This window comes from Corvus hawaiiensis, chromosome 6 (genome assembly GCF_020740725.1).
Source record: "Corvus hawaiiensis isolate bCorHaw1 chromosome 6, bCorHaw1.pri.cur, whole genome shotgun sequence".
Lineage (NCBI taxonomy): Eukaryota > Metazoa > Chordata > Aves > Passeriformes > Corvidae > Corvus > Corvus hawaiiensis.
The window spans coordinates 37,614,802-37,636,365 of NC_063218.1; the positions used below are offsets into that span (position 1 = coordinate 37,614,802).

The 21,564-nt window shown below is 39.7% G+C and overlaps 1 protein-coding gene across 4 annotated transcripts in view; it reads left to right on the forward strand.

The window, feature by feature from the left end:
• Positions 1-15,329, forward strand: part of PLA2G4F (phospholipase A2 group IVF) — a 28,609-nt gene extending 13,280 nt beyond the window's left edge. For 3 of the 4 annotated variants that reach the window (XM_048308035.1, XM_048308036.1, XM_048308038.1), the window contains 12 exons: positions 1,175-1,288; positions 1,798-1,835; positions 2,766-2,901; positions 3,610-3,746; positions 4,724-4,946; positions 5,497-5,611; positions 6,798-6,935; positions 7,411-7,518; positions 8,409-8,603; positions 8,938-9,104; positions 10,154-10,340; positions 11,566-15,329. In XM_048308035.1, coding sequence (XP_048163992.1) covers positions 1,175-1,288; positions 1,798-1,835; positions 2,766-2,901; positions 3,610-3,746; positions 4,724-4,946; positions 5,497-5,611; positions 6,798-6,935; positions 7,411-7,518; positions 8,409-8,603; positions 8,938-9,104; positions 10,154-10,340; positions 11,566-11,795 — 1,788 coding nt within the window. In that variant the 3' untranslated portion in view covers positions 11,796-15,329. Of the gene's footprint in view, positions 1-1,174; positions 1,289-1,797; positions 1,836-2,765; positions 2,902-3,609; positions 3,747-4,723; positions 4,947-5,496; positions 5,612-6,797; positions 6,936-7,410; positions 7,519-8,408; positions 8,604-8,927; positions 9,105-10,153; positions 10,341-11,565 lie in introns of those variants that run through there. The other variant, XM_048308037.1, reaches the window with a different exon arrangement.
• The last annotated feature ends 6,235 nt before the right edge of the window (positions 15,330-21,564 follow it).

The window sequence follows — 21,564 nt, forward strand, 5'->3', positions numbered from 1 at the left end:
AAGGATATGGAAGAATAGCTTTGCCAGGGGGTTCATTAGGCAGCAAACATGAGCAGAAGAGAGAGACCTGGACTTGAGTGGTGAAAAACTCAGAGCCAGGCAAGCGAAAACACTGTAGAAGTCAACCATGGGGATTGCCCCATGTGGTGAACCTCAGCCAAACCACCCTGGTAACTAGGAGAACATACTCCTTCAACAGCTGGCATAGAGCACAGAAGTCTTCAGTCTGACCTCTTCTCTCTTATCAGACGTAGGAGAGTGCCAAGAATGTGGTAATGTTGCTTGCCCTGCACCTAAATGCATGTTATGCAAGTTAGGAGGAGGAGAGTGAGCTTAGAGGGACATTGGACTCAGGACAGCAGTTATTGGTCTGAAGACACCTGTGGGTAGTTCCTGGTTTGACTTCAGTTTGTGGTGTGAGAAGGGTGACAGCCCATTTTTTCTCTAAGGTGCAGTGTCCTCCCGAGGACTGAGCCCTGTGCTTCGTATGGGGCCTCCAGCATAGCTGGAGGCTCTGTAGGCTTGAGTGTGACCCTCTGATAGGAGGGGTTTTCAGTATGCCTCTTTACATTTAGGAGTCTGCACACAGCTCTATATTAAGAGATCTTGCCACTTGCTACATGACAGAAAACTCAAATATTTCCTGGCAAACTTTAATTTGCTCTGCTTTTGAAGATTTTTTAAAATTACATGCTACCACATGTCCCTGAGGAGATATCTTATTTCCTATTTTGTGGTGTTTTTATGTGTGTCTAATAATGTTGCCTTTTTTGGTATCTTTCCCAAATCTTGCTTTGAAGATGGAACACAAGTTTGTTTGTGAGTTTTCTGATGCTTGCCAGAACACAACTATTCGTGGGGGAAATTTTGTACTTGAAGATTTTTTGGTTGTGACAGACAGGTATATTAAAAAAACCCAATAACAACAAACGAATAAAACTCCCCTAAAACTAAACCAACCCAAACAACAAAAACAACAAAGAAACTGTTTGAATGGAAGAAATACCCCTGCAAAGACCTGTCAAGCAGAAAGCAGGATGCCCTTGAAAAGCCTTGGACTTTTCATAAAGATTTAGCTATAGTGATATTAAGAATTGCTTGCTGTTTTGACACATGGAAGTCGTAACTTTCACTTTTTTCTGTGAATCTCAAATAAGATTTTGTTTTTTGTTAGGATGGCATGAACCCTGATATTGAAAAGCATACTACGGTTCTGGGACTGGGGACTGTACCAGTTAATTCCCTTCCTATTGGAGAAAAAGTTGATAGAATCGTTTCTTTGGGAGAGGTAATGTCAATATTTTGCTCTTGCTTTAACATGCATGAGATAACCTTTTCCTCCATTGCCTTTAGGTGTCTGGAAAGTTAGGCAACATGTGATTCTCAGGAGTGCTGTTTTCTTGGATGTCTAGAATGAAGTAATGAGATTACCCAGTGAAATTCTTCCAAATATGTTTTCATGGTTGGGTCTTGCAAAACAAAGTATAAAGTTCATCACTTTCCAAAGCAAAAAGCCTTTTCAGGGTGTGAAAGAAAAATATCAGAGGAGGGAAAAAGCAGGACACTTATAGAAGAAATAATTTTCACACTGCTCTCTGAGTATATTTTTGCTTTCTGCGGAGACCAATAAAAATGTCTGAAATAGGTGCAAGGGAAAGCTGTTCCAGAGATGTAGTTTTGTGGGTGAGGTGCTGTTCTGGATAGTAAATGGTGACTCTGTTGATGTCATAACCTCCATTTTGTAGTTCCACCTGTGTAATTTCTATCAATTGCAAGATGTGTTCTCTCTTTTCACAGGGAAAAAGTTTGGATATGAGTTTGAAAATTGAAGAGAGGTGAGTGGGAACCCCAAAGTCCTTTGAAAATCAGGGAAGGCCTTTATTCTCATAGTAAAGGAACTGAGTGACTCTCCTTGCTGTTCTGGGAAGGTCTGTTCACTCCATTGATCTCTTGGGATAGATTAAAGAAAAATATCTTTGATTATTTTTCTTCTGAAGGCTGTGACTCTTCACTCTGCAGATACTGTCTAATGGACTGGTGTCAATCCTGCTGAGATCTGTACAAATTTTGTGTTCCTAATACTTAAATGTAAAATAGCTGTTGGTGTAAATATTAAGTAGTTTTGTCAGGCACAGATATTTCCCAGAATATGTGCAGTGGTGTACTGACAGATAGGAAAGGACATCTCTGTGTGTGAAGAGCTTGAACTACAAAATAGATAAAGGGTGCAAGAAAGGAGTAAAAAGGAAAAATTACGGAAAACCAAGCAGTTGGCTTGTAAGTTGATAGGGTCATTTGGTATCCAGTCATCAACTGAAGATCCTACTCCTGTTTTGCAAACTCGTAAGAAGTTAATTGGTATTCAGTTGCTCCCTTCTGCCTCTTGAGTTCAGAAACTTCTGTTTTAAAATGCTCTGCCCCTCATTTCACTGTTCATGTCGATCCAGTGATTTCAGTTGCTCCTCATACAATCTTCTTCACTGAGAGTCTTTTCTTCCTTTGTGAAATTCCTGAAGCTTAATCTGAGTACTGTTTGACAGAAGCTTTGAATTTAAACATTAAAGGAGAAATACAATATGGAGAATTTTAATTGTTAATTCCAAAAGCTGTTGTACAAAATAACTGGTGTATACACTAAAATTTCACCTGAGAGTTTGATCCAATTCAGATCAGCACCTAGACTGTGTGTTCATAAAAATTGCTTTTCCATGCTGATTACAAATCCTCCAAAATTTCAAGGTGTTTTTTCTTAACTTCTATTTCAGCACTTGGGATCTTGATATACGTCTGGGTTTTGATCTCTGTAAGGAGGAGAGAGAATTTTTGGACAAAAGGAAGAAAGTAGTTTCTGAGGCACTGAGGAAGACTCTTGGCTTAAAAGAATCCCCTCCAAAAGATGAGGTATTGGGCACAGTGCTGTGGTGAGATTGGTAACATCCTTTACGCTTGGCTGATAATTAGGCAGTGCAGGAATCCTTGCCTGTAACCAACAGAAAACATGGTTTTCATTCACTATAATGTGAGATACATCCCTGGTACATTTCAGTTCTGGAATCTCAAATGTTGTTATATTTCTTAAATTTTGAGGGGGATATGTGTGTTGTGGAACACAAAATGTTAAGATTTCAGAACGTATGTACTTTACTTGAACTCCTGTATCTTGGGCTTGGAATTGTGATGGGAAAGTATGTTTCAGAACGTTTAAAATGAAACCCACACCACAGGAATAGATTCTTAATTGCTTATTTGAGGATACTTATATCTCCATAGCCTGATATCTTGCTTGGTGGTATTTGGCTGCTGTTTTAAGAATAATTGCCTCTTATATGTGTATTGTATGAAAGTAAATGTGTGATAATATACATAACAATTTCAGTAAGCCACTGTCCCTAAGATGACCCCTCTATGCTTTATAGTAAGCAATATATTTCAATTACAAAATAGAGAAAGAAGTTCAGCTTGAAATCAAGCCTGAAATTGAAATGTAAATAGAAGTAGAGATTTTTATCTCGATTTTTTTAATTCAAATGAGGCTGAAATTGGATTTGTTCTGTAATTTATTGGCAATCAGAAATCTGTGGTTGTGACTCCTGAGTTTGGTGTCTGCAGGTTCCCGTCATAGCGGTACTGGGGTCTGGAGGTGGGATGAGAGCACTGACATCGTTCTATGGCAGCCTAGCTGGGCTGCAGCAGCTGGGCCTTCTGGATGCTGCTATATACCTGTGTGGGATTTCTGGCTCTACTTGGTAAGCTACATGCAGTGTTGATTCAGAAACTTAGAGGTGATCCTGAGCAGTCTAAGAGATTCGTGTCCAACCCATACAGCTACTGGCTAAATTTATGAATCTGCTGCTTGTGCAAGTCTGACAATTGAATATTAGCACGTATTACACGAATGAAACTTCTGTGTATTACTTCAGAGCACTAAAAGAGCCTTCCTCATTCTCCTACTCTTGCTGAGAAGATAACTGAGGTGGTGCAAGTCACTGGAAGCATGTCCATGCAGGCCACTATGGCCTCACCTTCCAAAATGGTGTAAGTGGCTGAAGAGAGGCATAGCACTGTCTTGCCCTTTGGTGGACTGGAGCAATGTGCTGAAATATTAGATGTGGCTAGAATGTTTCAGCTGCTCGGTTCTTGGAGTTTGTGATGAAGTCATCCCTTGTTTTTGTGAAACAATTTCGTAGAGGAGTTGTGCAACCTGACAGTGTAATCCTTCCTTCCAGAGCTTTGTTTGTTAAATTAACCCCTCTGTGCCTAATTCTTCCACCCCTTTTGATTCAGAGACCCTTCCAAAGAAATGTAGGCATCTGTTTGTATGGATAGTCAGTGGTCCAAACTAGCTTCTCCTTCAATCAGACCTGTGTTCTGATGAAGGCTATGACCTCTACTGCTGCATGCTGCACCCTTGCCATCAGCCAGCCTATTATGGTTGTTATGTTCTGGAGTTAACATATGTTTATGAACTGGTTCATGGGTGCTACCATAGCTGGCATGGCTTCCTGGAACATCCTTGGAAGGGAGGTTAGCAATCAGGATGAAGATGTCCTGTAGTTGTCAGGGTTTTCAGCACATTTTAGAGTTCAGAGATCCTTTATTTATGAATTCTTTACTCTTCTTTTAGCTAGACTTCTCAAGTGCTGCAGCAGTAATTATAACTAGCTAAAATTATTGTTTACGCAAGGGTCTTTATTACTGATGACACTAATAAAAGCATTTTCAGGTGTTTATCGACATTGTATCAAGACCCTGACTGGTCACAGAAAGACCTTCAAGATGCAATCAGAAGAGCTCAGAGTACTGTGTCCAGCAGCAAAGCAGGGGCATTTTCCTCAGAACGACTGAAATACTATTTTAAGGAGCTGAATGCGATGGAGATCAGTGGACGGAAGGTTTCTTTTACAGATTTGTGGGGCCTTATTGTGGAATATTTCCTACAACAGAAGGTAAAAGAGTTCATGTTTCAATGTTTACTGCTGCTTCTCTTTCAAGTGGGAATCTACCCACACAGGTGTTTAGAGTCAAGAAACCAAATACTCTCCACCTTTGCGAGCTGTTTTGGTACAAGCAGTGCTGTGGAATAAACATAGTATCTTCTTTAGTAAAGAATTTTTAATTCATGTGGATCAGTGTTATAGAAAAATGCAGAGTTTATTTGGAAAGATTCTTATTAAATTAATAGCTTTTGTACTGGGCAGGTTAAACCTGACAGAATGATGTTGGTTTTGCAGAATGAAGTTACTGTGCAGTATTTTCTATGTAATTAAGATTGGAAATTAGAGGGGTAACTAGTTTCTTAATAACATTAGACATTCTAAATATGCATCTGCAGAAATATTTTGGACAAATCTAAGCATATGCCTGGACAGTGGAGGGGAAAAGGGACTTTGAATTAGTAGTGTTGTTAATCAGAAATGCTAAGCAACAGCTCCCAATTGTCAAAGTATGGGTACAGAGCTTACTTAAGTGTGCTCCTCCTTCTTTGCTTGTGTCCAGGAAGATCCATCAAAGCTGTCTGATCAGCAGGAAGCAGTGAAATGGGCTCAGAACCCTTATCCTATCTATGCAGCTGTCAATGTGAGACCTAATATGAGCGGTGGTGACTTTGCAGGTATGGACATGGAAATTTGTCTTTGTTTGCTAAAGTCCATAAATTTCTTTCATCTATCCAGTTCCTTGGGTAGTGAGCAGATGATAACAGGAGATACAGCTCAAGCAGCAGTTGGTACTGCAAGAGGCAGTAGGAGACTGATTGGCAGAGTAATATCATTCTGATAGCAAATGTCTTCACTGTGGCTAAAATGGAGAAATGAGATTCAGAACTGTTGGCTGCTCCATGTTTTTCTAGAAACTGCCTGAAATTTTCAGGAGCTGAGAAGATTCCTGTATTACATGTGTCTCTGTCTGAATCAAGGAATTAGAGTCCTTGGTGGTAAGGAAACCACTTTCTTCTCTAGTCTCAGACATAATATTTGTGTAGGATTTGTGTAAAGTGATGGATTGGCCACCTTGTAGTATGCATCATCAAAATTGTATGTTTTAGTGGCCTGAGTTCTTACTGTAAAAATATGAAGACCAGTCCTTCATTGAAACTTTAAACATGATGCAACAAGTGGGGATAGATGAGTGAGACAGGAACACAAATGCTTGTGTCCATCTGTGTACCAGTATGGGATTTGTTTGTTTGTTTTATTCTGGAGGAGGGTGTGTGTATGGCAGTGAATTCAATTTGATCCAACCTGCCAGAGTTCAAGAAGCATTTGGATAATGCTAGCAGACACATGCTGTGTTTTGTCAGGTTGATCTGTGTAGGCCCAGGAGTTGGACTGGATGACCCTTCTTTTTCAGCTCTCTGTGGAAATCTTTCAAGCATGAGGGGACACTTTGATAAGCAGACAATGAAGTCTGACACAGTGGGTCAATGGAGTTTTCAAGTCAGTACTGTAGGAGTTTCTGGGAGATGGTAGGTAGTGCAAAGAAAAGCTGAGAAAAATAATGTAGCTTCCACTTTAGATGGAAAAGGGAGCCATCAAAATGGTTTAAAGTAAAAGTAAAATAGGCAGGTTATTTCTGTAGTAACAAAGTCAAGATGGAGCAAGATGGATTAAAGCCTTCATGAGAGTTTTTGTTAATCGTATGTACATAGAGGCTAGAGAAGAGGGGCAGGGAAATCCATAGTGATTGTGTAAAGTGGAGGGAGAGTTGCTTCTGTCTCCCTTGTGCGAACAGATATCAGGTAAATATTTTTACTCATGTTTTCTCTGAGATGAGTAAATATCCTGTTGGCTTGTTCTTAGAATGGTGTGAGTTCACTCCCTATGAAGTTGGATTTCGCAAATACGGAGCTTTTGTTCGAACAGAGGATTTTGACAGTGAGTTCTTCATGGGACGGCTTGTCCAGAAACATCCAGAGCCCAGGATTTGTTTTCTACAAGGTATGATCTTATGGTAATGATTAAATTATCATTTAAGGAGATGGAAAGGAACTTTGCTGCTTTGGGGACTTATGAACACAAGTCCATGTCTTTTTTTCCCTTCCAAAAGAACTCGAAGAAGTGAAGTATGTCAAATCTTTCTCCAGAGCTTTAGGTGTTGGTTCATAGTGTTACAGTCTGATGTCCCGAGTCTGCAAGATGACTCTATTATAGCTGCCTGTCAGAAATGTCTGCTGTCGGTCTTCCTGTTCTCTTGCTGTATTTTCTATGCTTTTCTCTTGGAAAAATTTCTGCATTATATTGTAACGTCATAATTTGTCATGTGATTAATGCCAAGATTTTAACTCAAACTGTTAGAATAGTAGGGATCAAATGGCAGCCCTCTCCCATGGAAGATGGCAGCTGAATTATAGGCCTTTTGGTTACACCATGAAAAATGCTTTGAGTGTTAAATTCTTCCACATTTCCCCTGCAGGAATGTGGGGCAGTGCCTTTGCTGCAAGCTTGGATGATATCTGCCTGAAGGTGGTTGGTATAGGACTGAGCTTTCTAGATTCTTTCAAAGATGTTATCAAAGTTGTAGGTAAGAACATCCGTGAAAATAGTTGGATTTTTCAAAAGATTGCTGATTTTGTAATGATCACAAATAATATGATGCAAAAATGTGCTGTATGTAGTTTTCAAGATTAGCACAAAGGGTGGATTGGGACACATCTCTTTTACTGTGTGTTATTCCCTTTGATCACACTTATAGTGAAGAAAGAAACTATGTTTCTTTAGTACACTTGTCTTCCTTCTTTTAAAAAGAATTTGTATCTGACTTCGTCTATAAATTTGGGCTGTTCTGGGAGCTGTCTTAAACACACTGAAGTGCAGGCATCGTAATCCTGAGGAGGCATAGAAGCTGGATTGCTAAGCAGGAGGTGGAAAAAGAGGCTTTCAGTTTCCCCCTGCTTTTTGTAATATTGGATAAGATGGTTGTATGTTTATGAATTGATCTCCATTTGTTCGTTGCAGTGAAAAGGAAGAGATTAGAGGCTGAGACTTGTTCATGTGCGTAGTTACGGCCTTACTGTAAATAGTGGAAGAAGAGATTTTTTTCCCCTCTGCCTTTCCAGCCCTCGTTCCCCCACCACACCCCACCCTTTTTGGTTTTGTGTAATATAAATGCTATTGTGTGTGGTTGACTGATGTCTTATGTGACAGAAGTGGTTGTCACTTGGTAGCAAGTGTTTCTTTGTGTGGGTTTGAAATTAATATGGGCAATGCTTCATGAGTAATGCTCTTCCTGTTAAATAGGGCTGCTAAATCTCCCAGCTATGGAATATGCAGCTCATTTAAATTTCATTACAATACCCTTATTAGAGGACAAATTCAGCCTTAGGACAACTGTCCAAATATGTAGAAAGATCTGATTGAAATGTTGGAGATGGCATTTTGTGTATGTTCTGCATCCTTGTGTGACTTCTGCAGATGACTGCCGAAGATTCCATTTCCGAGACCCAGCACGACTGAAGACTCGCTTGGTTATACCTGGGGGCCCCTTGCTACAAATTTTTCAGGATTTCTTCAAGTCCCGGGTCACATGTGGAGAGACCTTCAACTTCATGAAGGGATTGTATCTTCATAAAGATTATGTTAACATCAAGAAATTCGTGACTTGGAGAGGTAAATGAGTCTATACGTATCTGACTATCACAAAATATTAACACACTATGTAATATCCCAATGTCATAGAACATAAGGGAGCTTGACTTAGTTCTGCTGAAGCCAGGGAATATATCCCTTCCTACACCATAGCAAAGAACTTAGATGCACTGTATTTGTTCTGTCATTTAAGGCAAGATCATCATCAGGCTTTCCAGGTCTGTCTCAGATGAAGGGGCATGTTGGAGTGTCTTTTTTCTTCTTATACCACTAATAGGAGCTTTGTTTATTTCTTCTACAAAGACATGTGTAATGAATCAATATAGTTACTTGTGTACCTTGGAGTGTCTTACAGGTACTCACCTGGATGCATTTCCCAACCAGCTGACTCCCATGGAAGAGAGCTTGTATTTAGTGGATGGTGGCTTTTCTATCAACTCTCCCTTTCCTTTGGTACTTCAGCCAGAGAGGGATGTGGATGTTATCTTGTCATTCAATTTTTCCTGGGAAGCTCCATTTGAGGTGAGAGATGTAGCTCAGCATTATGACTGAACATAAAAGCACAGAATCATGTTCACAATGGCAGCAGATCAGTTGAAGTTGAATACAGACACTAATGGACAAATGAATGAAAATAAATCCTTGTCTTTCATGGAATCACAGAATGGTTTGGGTTGGAAAGGACATAAGGACCATCTCATTCCAACTCTCCTGCCATGGGCAGGGACGCCTTCCACTGGACCAGTTTGCTTAAAGCCCTTTCCACCCTGGCCTTGAACACTTCCAGGGATGGGGAGTCCACAACTTCTCTGGGCAACCTGTTCCAGTGCCTCACCACCTCACAGCGAAGAATTTCTTCCTAATATCTAAACTAAACCTACCCTCCTTTAGCTTAAGTATATTTCCCCCTTGTCCTATCACTACATGCCCTTGTGAAAAGTCACTCTCCAGCTCTTGTAAGCCTCTCTTAGTACTGGAAGGCATTGTAAGGTCTCCTTTCTGCCTTCTCTTCTCCAGGCTGAACAGCCCCACCTCTCTTGGCCTGTCTTCCTGTGAAAAGACATTTCAAATGTTACTTTGCTATGCTTTTTCCTGTGAAGGTCATGAGAAAATAGAAAGTTGACAACTGTAAGAAGATTCAAAAATTTTCAGAAGCCTAAACAGATTGCTAAATAAAATAAGAGGATTTGTTTGGCCCATAAGATCATTGTTACATTGTTACTGATATATACTTCTAAAGAAAGAGTGGCTATTGGTGATTTTCTTCATGCAAACAAGTTATATTCTGTATATACAAGTGTTCATTTTTAAGTGCAAAAATGTCAAGGTGAGTAGGTTTAGAGTAGGAAAGGATAAAAAATTTCAGCTGCAGTCTGTTGATGTTTGTTGCAGTTCTGCTCTTCATTCTTCTTTATTACCACCCAGAGAAATTGTTTCTGCTGATTTGAAGCTGAGTTTCTGTCTTTTTTTTTTTTTTTTTTGAAAGTCTCTTTCCCTTTGAGGATTGTAGTTAGATGATCTTAGAAGTGTTGCTGGTGTTCTACTGCAATTATCTTTTTTCCTGATAAAAGGTTTTAGAGCTGACTCAGAAATACTGTGAGGAGCAGGAAATTCCTTTTCCGAAAATCAAATTTAGTGAGGAAGATGAAAAGGAGCCAAAAGAGTGTTACATGTTTGTGGATGATGATAATCCAAGGGCTCCTATTGTACTGCATTTCCCACTGGTGAATGACACCTTCCAGAAGTACAAAGCTCCAGGTAAGAAGGCTGCATTTTAAAGCATTCTTCTAACAATTATGTGTGCTGATGGAAAATTCAGTGAGGTCCTCTTTTCATTCTTCTTAATATTACTCTGTAATTATTAAGTTTTTATTTACATTTAAGGCAGAATCAGTTTCCACTAGTTTTTTGAAGCACAGGATGAGAGAAGAGGCTCACAAACCTGGCCCCTCCTCCCCACCCCCTGCTATCCAAAGTCTGGAAGAATCAGAATTAGTCTAAATTTTGGTTCTTTCTGAACCTTTCTGCCCTGATACCTGATTCTGTTACTTCTGATTACTCTGAATATATGGGAAAAGACTATTAATCAAATAAGAAGATAATTTGTTTTTTGAATATGAATAAACCACTAAGCAGTGACGTGTTGGGGACCAATATGTGTCAGATCATGTAACTCAGTGTTAAGTGGCCTGTGCCCTTGTAGTATGAGATAACTGATAAATGATCCTTGCTTCATTTAATGTGATTAAAATAGACTTTAAGACCCCCCTCAGTCTATCAAGCAACAGGGAGACCTTTAAGAAGACACAGGCAAAAATCAATGTCCTTTTTCTTCCGTGTGGGGAGGAAACAGCATCCTGAGCAAAACCTTTGTAATAGGTAGAAAAGGACATGCAGGACTGGTGGAGGGGGATGCGAGGCATGCTGTTAATGTTATCTGTGTTAATACTGTAATGATTGCCTGGCCCTGGCTGCATTTCCTCATTGACAATAAAGTGTTTCAGTGAGCTAGGCTTGAATGTGACTCAAGACTGCTATTTCTATAGCAGCAACAAGCAAAAGTGTTTGTAGTAAACTACTTTAATGTTGATCTTTCGAGACTGGTATTTAAGTGGCAGGGTGCTGCTAAGATCAGTTGAACTCAAGGTGTGACTTTATTTCAGTGTAGAATAGCACTTCCAAGAAGAATTGAGCTTTATATTTCCTATTTTGAGCATAATAATTGCAGATGAACTAAACAATTTATCACAACGAAAATGTATTTTAGTACTGTATTTTGGTGGAAATGGAAAGGGTAATAATATCTTGACTTCAGCCTGAAAATATTTTGGAAGGAGCTGAAATATCTGAGGAGGAGCTTTGGAGGAAAAGTTAAGTTTCAACAGAATTATCTGTGATATCCTCCTAGCAGAATTCAACTAAAATCATTCTACCACAGCAGAAGGTTTTTTGTGATTTTTTTTTTCTTTCTTTCTTGCTGCAGGAGTTGAACGTGAGTCAGAAGAAGAGAAATCCTTTGGTGACTTCATCATTGAGTCAAAAGATTCCCCTTACCGTACACTAAATTTCACCTTTGAGCCTTATGATTTCAGCAGATTAGTGGAAGTGAATCGCTACAACATTCTGAACAACAAGGACACTCTCCTCAAAACCCTAAACTTGGCTCTGCAAAGGAGGAAGTTGAAGAAAGTCATCAATAAGACAAATGCATGAGCAGTTTCTAGGGTTGAGGATCCAGAGAGGCAGCAGTGTACAAAAGCCGTGAGATTCAAGACAGAACACTGAAAGTGAGTAGCTGGAAACTGTCCTCTTGGAGAGGGAGTAGCACACCTGCTGACACTGAAAACTCCTTCCAGCTTATGTGCTCTGATGAAAACTCAAGGGATGTACAGTACTAACTACATGGATGTTGCTTCCTCGTGTGGGGAAGAGTGAGGAATTACCTAGCTCAGTATCTCAAGTGACAGTGGCTGATTCCAGATGATTTGGGAGGTCTATTCAAACTGCTCAAGCATCTGGAGAATAATCTTCCAGACTTTACTGAGTGATGCACTTCTTTTTGTCGGAGGTGTGTTGGTGTTCAAGGAAACAGATTCCTTCTGTACTTTTATCTCTTGCTTTTGAACCTCACAAACCTTTATGATTCACATAATCTTATACAGAACTCCACAGATAAAAATTACACACTGAGAGAGAAAATGTCTCCTTTTGCTTTCAAGTTGCTACTGGCTGATGCCCATATACTTTCAGGACTGAACAGTCATTACCTGCTTTCCATTTTACCATTCACGGTTTCAGTTTCCTTCCTACCCTTCTGAAGGATTTTAGTGGCTTTTAGTCTCCCAGAAATTCAATACTGAGTAGCTTATTTTGGTAAACAATTTGGTTTTGAATCAATAAATAAATAAAAATAAATGGTTTTTATATTTGACAATAGAAACACATTGTGGGATTTTGTTACTACTTCCTACAGTTTGATCATCATGAGATGATGAAAATGCCATAAGTTGCATCTTCGTCTTTCTGTGTAAGAGGAAGGAAGGCTCCTTTGGAGGGTTTGAGTTAGATATTTTTTCCTTACACTTCAGCTTGTAGTTCACCCAGACCTTTGCTGAAGGAATTTTTGTGTCTATGTAATTTAGAAACGTCAACAGTCAAGGTAGACACACCTTATGAATGTGAATTAATAAAGTAATGTCAGATGCTGCTGTGCTGTGGGATGGGATTCACCTTACCTTGCATAAAGCCCACAGGAAAGTACTGAATTATGCAGTTGGAAAATATGTAATGCAGAACAGTGGCAAGCAAGCACTGTTACTTTTATGGCTTTTACATCGAGCTGAATGTACCGATTCTGTATTTAAAACTGAGGACAGGAGGCTTGCCTTATGAAATGATGTAAGGGCTTATAGACGGGTATGATTCTTTATACATTTTTTTATGTGTTCCTCTTTTAATAAATATTAGTTTTGCTCACATGCTCTTCACAGTTTTTCCTAAGTACACTTGTCAGAGGCAACTATGTTGATAGCTTGTGGGTGAAAATCAGGGGCTGAGCCAAGAAAGAAAACCTCATTATTTACTGTTTACTACAGACCACCCAATCAAGGGGAGGATGAGCAAGATAATACCAGTTACTTCCTAAAGAATCTTAAAAATGTGGAAAACCCATTTAAACTGATAAATCAAAAGTGACAAAGTTTTCAAGGTCAAGAACTGTGGTTTTTGCAATCTTAGTTTAGAGTTGGGAGTTTTGCTGGTAAATTCAATTGACTCACACTGGAATCACAATCACCTTGCTTTAACTGTCCCTACAGTAGAATAATTTTAAAAAGAGTTTATAAAAATCTTTGGGTTTTAAGGTGGACTGAGTGAATTAACCAGGTACTTCAGCCTCTGATCTAATCAACTGTGATTGCCCTAGAAAAAGAGCACACTGCCTGCATCTGCAAGACCAAGTACTCACATCAACAGGTATTACAGATAAAATAGTCTTCCTTTTGTGGGGTTGCTAGATTGTCAGGGATAAAGCTCATTTTGCATTCACAATCATATGGATTTCTTTTCCTCCACAGATGATGACCATGTTCTAAGTGAGTGATAAGCTTCTCTAGCTGAAGCTTCTTTTCAGCTAAGTGCTTAGCAACTAAGATCTTGTAAAAGTTCACTTGCTGTTGATGCTGTTGTATAAGGAAACAATTCTTAAATTTTTTAAAGAAAATACTTTGGAAGATTTTTATAATAATTTCTGTTTTGGATTTTTGAATCCTGAAGTAGTGAAGGAACAACATAAAATGGCTAACAGGATATCATACTCTCATAAAAAAACAGGGACTTCATATGAAAAGATCAGCTTTTTTGTCTGCCCTTGCAGTGTCAAAGGCAAACTGCTGTGTGGCAGCAAATCTTCTGACAGCATCTCTAGTCACTTCCCTAACACAGTAAGACTGTTATATCTGCAGTGATTCCAAGAGGAATGAAACTTAAAATTCAAGCACCATAATGCTGTGAAGGTAAAAGGTGTCCTTCTTTGTTAGGTTGCTCAGGACAGCAGCAGATAAACAGGAAATCCAGGGCAAAGGAGGGAGCAGAATCTTGTGATGGGGTAGCAGAGAGGGCAAACCCCTGGTGCCCTGCTGTTTAGTGTGTTTAAGCCAGCTCTGTGGAGCAGAAGTCTTTGTAAAGGTCTCAGTGTCCTAGAAAAAGCATTCCCTGGGAAAATGCAGGAGCACAGAACAAAAGGTTGCAGTGTTTGCTTAAGGGTGCTGTACTTTGGAATAGGATGGTTGAAGAAATTTTTCCATTTCTCCAATAAATCTGTTCATAGCCAAGCAATGCTGTTACGTAAAACTTTACAGTTCTGTGCAAAATCTTCAGAGTTTATTTCTAGGTATGGCTTATCTGGAGCCACACCTAGAAATCTTAAACTGGGACTGAAGTATTGCTTTCAATGTGGCAAATATTACACCAGGCTAGACTTTTAATCACACGTTTGTGTTCAGTTGCTGGTTGAGGCACTTTAATCAACAAAGAAGAACAAATACAGGAAGCAAAGTTTAATCAGAAATGTTTAAAGCAATGTTTAATGGTATTGATATGTCTTGGATTTGAAAAAGGTAAGGAGATCTAGAGGTGATGGAGGTTGAAACATTTCCAGTGGAAAAAGGGAAATACTAATACTGTCAAACAAAGTTCTGAGATGGTTTTGTATATAACAGTTTTATGTTGACTGGTCACCCATGTTTGAGGAAAATTAACTCATAGCAGATGTATGGGTGAAGGAGTATGTATGGGAAAGGGAAAACCTGCCATTTGAGAGGACACTGGATGACCGTAGGTTAATTTACTTGTCATGGCAACAGTTGAGACGGGACCTGGCTGTTCTACATGAAAGCAACCTAGAGAAGGGAGATAAAGCTAGAAGGCCAGTGGTGATGTGAGAACAAGTATGTTAGGGAATAAACTGAGGCTGAACTTGAAAAGAATGTTTCAGAGTTTTGTGAAATCTATGGAAAACTTGGCAATGGGTAAGCTAACTTACTGGTGGACATCTAAAGTAGAAGCTGATGAACTGATAGAATAAATGATTTATGCAAAGGTATGTCAATGTAATTAAGAAGTGTTCTTTTGTTTCACATCTCTGTGATCAGGGCTCAACAAACCTGCTGATACCTCCTTAGGCTCCGTACAAGCAAAGGGAGCCTGTATTGTTTTCCCCTTAGAATAAAATCTACTGCAGGAGCTGGAGTACAGTCTGTGCACTGGCACACATACTTGGGTGCTTTTTCATACTTGTCACATGTTTCAAATCCTCTAAAGGTAGTAGTGCCTTCTTACGTGACACTGCAATGACTCTCCATCTCGTCCTCAACAAGGCATCACTTGCTGCATTTATAACCTTAAAATATCATAAGACAAGACCTTGAGCTAGAGTAGACTGCTGCATTTAGCAGGCTTGCTATGAAATGGTATTTGGTACTAACTTATTTCCTGCAAATGTATCCGACAGAAAGACTTTTCAATTTCAGGGCAAAATACATCGGTTAGAATTGGGTTTATTAATATGGGAAACATATGGGAACATGTTCTGTTAAAAATTAAAAGATTTGTAAATTATTATTATTACTATGTAAATAATATACATTATATAGATAAGACATGAATTATTAATTATATGTAACCCCATCTTTCTTTTTGTAGTTTTGCGGGTTTGTAATCATGCCGATGTTTTTGACTATTGCACTTTTTTATCCATGCTTGCAGATAAGCTCAACAGTGCATCCAGGTGGTGGATTTTGTGATTGTGGTTGTTGTTTTTTGTTTGTTTTCTGAACTGATTATTGCCTTGCTGATCATCACAGTTAAGTCAGCTAAGAGTTGTATAATGTCACACAAACCAGAAATTGTGTTGAGAATTCCACAGCAACTATGATTCATGCCTTATGTGCTTTCAACCAAGGGTGTTGATGGAAATATCAGGCTGAGTTTACCTTAGGGGTAAACACAAAGAACTGCAAAGGTTGATTAGCTAGGTGTGGTTAAAAAATGCTGCTCAGAAAATTATGGTCAAAAATTCAAATTATTTTCTCTTAAAAAAGAAAATCTCACAATATCATAGGTAATTAAATTTTACATGAGACCTTCAGCTATAAAACAAAAAACCAAATCATTACATAACCCCAATGGGGGAAAAATATCTTTATAAAAGGCTAATTATGGTTGCTGGTCCCTGCCCAATTTGACTGTCACAAGCATTTCCTTCTGCTTTGTAACAAGTAGAAATTAAAGTGGGTTTTTGCAGTACTGCTGTGAAGTTAACCAGGCTCTGTACCTTTGCAATATGGTCTTTTCCATCTCCAGTGCTAAAGGTTCTTATTGAAAAGCAGCTGTACACCTCCAAATCTAAACTGTAGTGTAACCACTGTACAGCTGTAGCAGTGTTGTGCCCTAGTCAGAATTAGTAGACTCATTGCAGGCACATCCATGACTTAAATGTAGGGTGTGGGGATATTTTTCCTTTAGCATTCCACCACAGTGCTAGTCACCAATGTGGTAGAGCAATGGAGGTTCCATGCTGTTAAGATTATTTCCCAGCTCACTGGGGTTTTTTTTTGCTGTTTTGTTTTGTTTTTTTAAGGATGTGTTTGTGGTTTTTGTTCTTGTTTTTGCTCTTTTGTTTTTTGTGTGTGTGTTTGTTTTTTTCCTGTTAGACAATTGTGGCAGTTGAAAAGCAGAGCTGGAACTGAGAAGCTTGGAAGAGATCAGAGTACATGGGACTGTATTTTTCAAGTGCTTTGTGAACGCTTTGCTTGCGAAAGCTAGCCCCTCTTTGTAATGGGGTGTGCTGGAAAATGGCATCTGGACAGCTGCCTTCACTAGTCCATTGTGAAACATGGCAAGTTTAAGCAAGTTTTATCTGCAAATTTCACCTTGGGCTTTTCTGTGGAACCATTCCTGGAATCTGCATAATGATACATATGATGCTTTAAGGATTATATTACACCAGAGGTTGATTTATAATGTGTCAACAGTATTAAAGCAATATGTCAGGAAGAAATGAGGGTGAAAAAAGTCAGAAAAACATGTATTCTGGTTGAACCCAAGCCATTCTGTGATTTTATGGTACTTGGGGTTACATGTGGAGATTGTTGTAGAGTTCACAGTATGCATCAGGAAATGGAAGTCAGCTGCATTCAATTTGCAGCTATTTCAAGTTTTCTTTCCTTTTGCTATCTGAGTCTCATAGGGTATTTATTATTTGGTCAGGCATTGAAGGCAAAATCCCCTATGTCTCTTAACTGTCAGAGAATCAGGTACTGGCTGCTAATTGAAATGTAACTATTATAGAGACATAATTGTGTCAGTATTCCAAGAAGGCATATTTTGTTAACTCTGTTTTCTTTAGGAAAACAGGTAGGATTATTTGGAAGAATAAATTTCCAAGAAATGGTAATGTTTTTTTCTCTTCTTTTTTCATGGCCTTTTTTTTAAGGCATCAAGACTTACGAGATCTTATTCCCTATGTATGTGTATCATACTCTAATATTTTTTTAACCTGTGGCTAATAACAACAGAATTTGACTTATTTATCAAAGAAATATCCTTAGAGGTCTGTATAAAAAGATAGCTGGATAGACAATTGAGGTTTTTATTAGTGCCCCTCTCACTCATAGTGACACACACACCCAAGGAGATCACTACGGTCTTTGCACCGTTCTGAAATACTGGTAAATCCACTGATTATCAAATTTTTTTTCAACCCAATGAAATCGCTTCATTAATTATTTAAGTAATTCCGTAGGATCTCTGAGGCCCACAGAAATCCTTGTGTTTCTGAGTGCTCTTTCTCTTCCTACAGTCAGCCCTCAGGGGGCAGTGGCACTCTGTCATGGAGAGTTCTGCACCTGGGTACCTGCACCTGAGCTTCATGCTCGACACCACCCTGGAGGCGCCGCTTTCTGTTTGGAGGTCTGATGTGCCTGCTTGTCCATAGCATCTGGTCCAGATGCTCCTCCTCTGTAGTCTCCTTCAGTTCTGTAAAGCTGGGGTATTTGGTGATCAAAGAGATAGAGGTTTGCCTCTCCCAAGAATTATTTAAGAGAAAAGTAAAATTAATGAGATGTTAATTAATGTTACAGTGTGAGTTCATTAAGATCAACTCCGGTTGATCTGGGGCTGAAGCATGGTAATCCTTTAGCAAATGAAGAAAACACGCTTCTGTAATTGGAAAGATTCTTTACATAGAAAAGGTAAAATGTCATTTTCTGTTATGATCCCAGAGAAACTTATGAACATACTAAACACTAATTATTGCTTAGTGGAATCATGGGAAAAACTCTGTGGTATTTTGGAAATTCTCCACGGCTTTTGTTTTTTTGCAAGGTGGAATTGTAGAACTACTGGAGTTTATCTGAAAGTCTGAATTTTTTCTTAAGTCCCACTTTTATGGGACTTATTCCACTGTGGTAGAATTTAAATTGGTCAAAGCCTCTTTTTTACTTTAAGGAGATATTCTAGGGTGCAGTAGAGGGATAGTAATGGAGATAGATCAGTTCATGGAGTTCATGGCTCCTTGCATCTGGAGGACTGACATCTCTCCACTTCCTTGCACAAAGAAGATAAGTACAACCCAATGTTTCCTTCTCCCTTTGGTAGGTGCAGAGCAAAGTTCTGCAGGTGTGGGCAGAAGGAGTGGTCCTTCTCACTGGCAGCTGTTTTTTGTCTGAGGAAACGAATATGATGCACTGTAAGGATTACTTTGACAAGCTACTTCTTGTAAGTACAATAACCCAGACTAACAGACCAGGTACTCCAGGCTTTTTGCATGGCTTTTGAATGGAAGAAATATGCCAATAACTGAAATTAGTACTGTAAGACTTGAATCTTCCTGAGTGATGTATTTTCTTCATTTTGACCTAAAGCAGAAGGTCTAAATGTTCCAAGTCCTAATTCCCTCTGTTTGAGACCATGACCAACCACAGATCATGTGGTCCAACTGTTAGCATAATGCATCCAAATCCAGCACTAAACCATGTCCCTAAGCACCATGGCTATGTGTCTTAAATACTGCCAGGGATGGTGGCTCAACCACTTCCCTGGCAGCCTGTTCTGGTGCTTGACAACCCTTTCAGTGAAAATTTTTCCTAGAATCCAATCTAAACCTGCCCTGGAACAACTTGCAGCCATTTCCTCTTGCTCTGTTGTGTGTTACTTGGGAGAAGAGTCCGACCCCCACCTTGCTACAACCTCCTCTTAGGCAGTTGTAGAGAGCAAAAAGGTCCCCCCTGAGCCTCCTGTTCTCCAGGCTAAACAATCCCAGCTCCCTCAGCTGCTCTTCATCTGACTTGTGCTCCAGACCCTTCACTACCTCTGTTGTCTTTCTCTAGACCTACTCCAGCACCTCAATGTCCTTTTTTTAGTGAGGGGCCCAAAACTCAAGGTTTGGTCTCACCAGAACCAAGTACAAGGAGGCAATCACTGCCCTGGTCCTGCTGGCCCCACTGTTTCTGATACAGGCCCGGAAGCCTTTGGCTTTCTTGGCCACCAGGGCGTACAACCAGTCATGCATATGTAAGAGTCCAGATAAAGTGTGTGAAGAGTTAGAGCATTGTTAATGGGCATTTTTAGACACTCTGTAGACATACTAGCTGCCTTCCTTTGCTGCACTGTGTACAAGTGCTTTCCAAAAAAAAACTGGACAAAAGAATAATGCTTCTAATTGTAAATATCTGTCAGAGTGGTGTAGGATAATAATCATAGTCACTGGAGAGAGCTGGGCCCTTCCAAAGGGCAGTTCATCCCTTAGGTGCTATCAGAGAACCTTTCAGCCTGTTTCTTTTCATGAACTAGGGATGGTGACTCAGCTGCAATTACAAACTCATACTCAATACTTACCTCTGTCTTCCCATGTCTTTGTAGGAAAACCCCACAGCTGTAATTAAAAAAGAGTAGTAACAGTGAGTGCCGATAAAAAAAAAGCACTGGAGATGTCTTGAGGTCTTTTGCTTCAGGACCATGATAAATTGCATGGCCTGGAGGCTGTTAACCCATGCACACAATCACATGCTTGACCGGTGGTGTAGGTCCAACTCTAGAGCTTCTAACGTGATAAAGAGGTGATATCTTCTGGTCTGAGCTGAAGGTCAAAGTGGATTCTGGGTGCTGTGACTTGACATTCCTTCAGTGATGCTTGGGGTCACCCCAGTAGCATCGTTTGAGAGGAAGGTGCTGTTGAGTAATTCAGTCCTTGGGAGTTGTCTCCTCAGCAGTAACACAAAGCAGCTCGTTCGTTTGCTGTTGTTGTCACTCGTGTCAACTGGCCTCAGATTGTGTTGATGTACTTACGGAATAACCTGAGAAAATTGATGTAATTGCTTTGTAAATGAGGCCTACGTTTGCAATGTGAATGTGAATATTTTTAATAGCCATACTGAATCAGGTATTAGAACAAAACTTTAACAGGATATGAGTACAATTGTGCAACTGTTGTACAGCAGACAATATTAAGTCAAACAGTTTATTTGTTATCGTCTCACTAGAAAGATGTTTCCTGTGGAATTTTCTGTATTATCAAAGCAGGAAATGTTGTTTAATGCCTCTGTTCTTCATTTTACCCAAACACTTTATACTGAAGAATGCATGGAGGTTTAATTTCTTAAGGATTTAATTTGATGTCACTTCTGCTTTTGTCAGAATCTAGGTCAAAAAGGATTACTATTAAGGTGTGGGATGGCTTATTTGGGTCATGTAAATGAAGTCTGATATTTAGAGATGGTGCCCAACAGCTTTGCTTTGGCAGGTTATGAAGAACAGAGCACAAGTATTTTTATAAATGAAGTTGGACCCTGTGACTCCACTGGTGCATCAGAGCTCAGATCAAGAGGTCTCTTTGTCACAGCACCTTTCTCTCAGAAGTTACCAGACTTGTGAGGCTTGGGAGCCAGACTCCAAAGGCTTTTCCCCCTTTGCTTTATATTAGATATTAAATATTTGATGTCAAATTACTGTAGAAAGCCTGTGAGAATTTGGAGAAATGATTATCAGTTTCCATTTTCTGTGAGAGGAAAGTGATTCTGAGCCTGTGTCAAAAGCCATCTGGGATCTTGGCGGCAAATGGGCATCTCCAGCTCTTGCAGCCGTCTCTCAAGAGGATGCAGAGCCTGTGCTGGTCCTGCTGCAAGCTTCTGCTCCTCTGCCATCCCAGGCACCCTGCTGCAAGTTATGTGGCCCAGCCCAAGGACCTGTGTGACTCCAGACCCCCTATCACCACACAGCCAGTACTGCTGCGGGCTGCTGTTGTTATGAGGGCATTGGTGAAATACCACCTTGTCTTCCTGTGGCTTCCTGACTGTGACTCACCTGCACCATGGTTTGTGATGCACATTATCAAGTAATTTACTATTATTGCTGGGCTACATCTGCTTTTGGGTAAGAGAGTTCTTTAGTTGGATTCTTTTTTTCTAAATATATGCAGAGTAAGCAG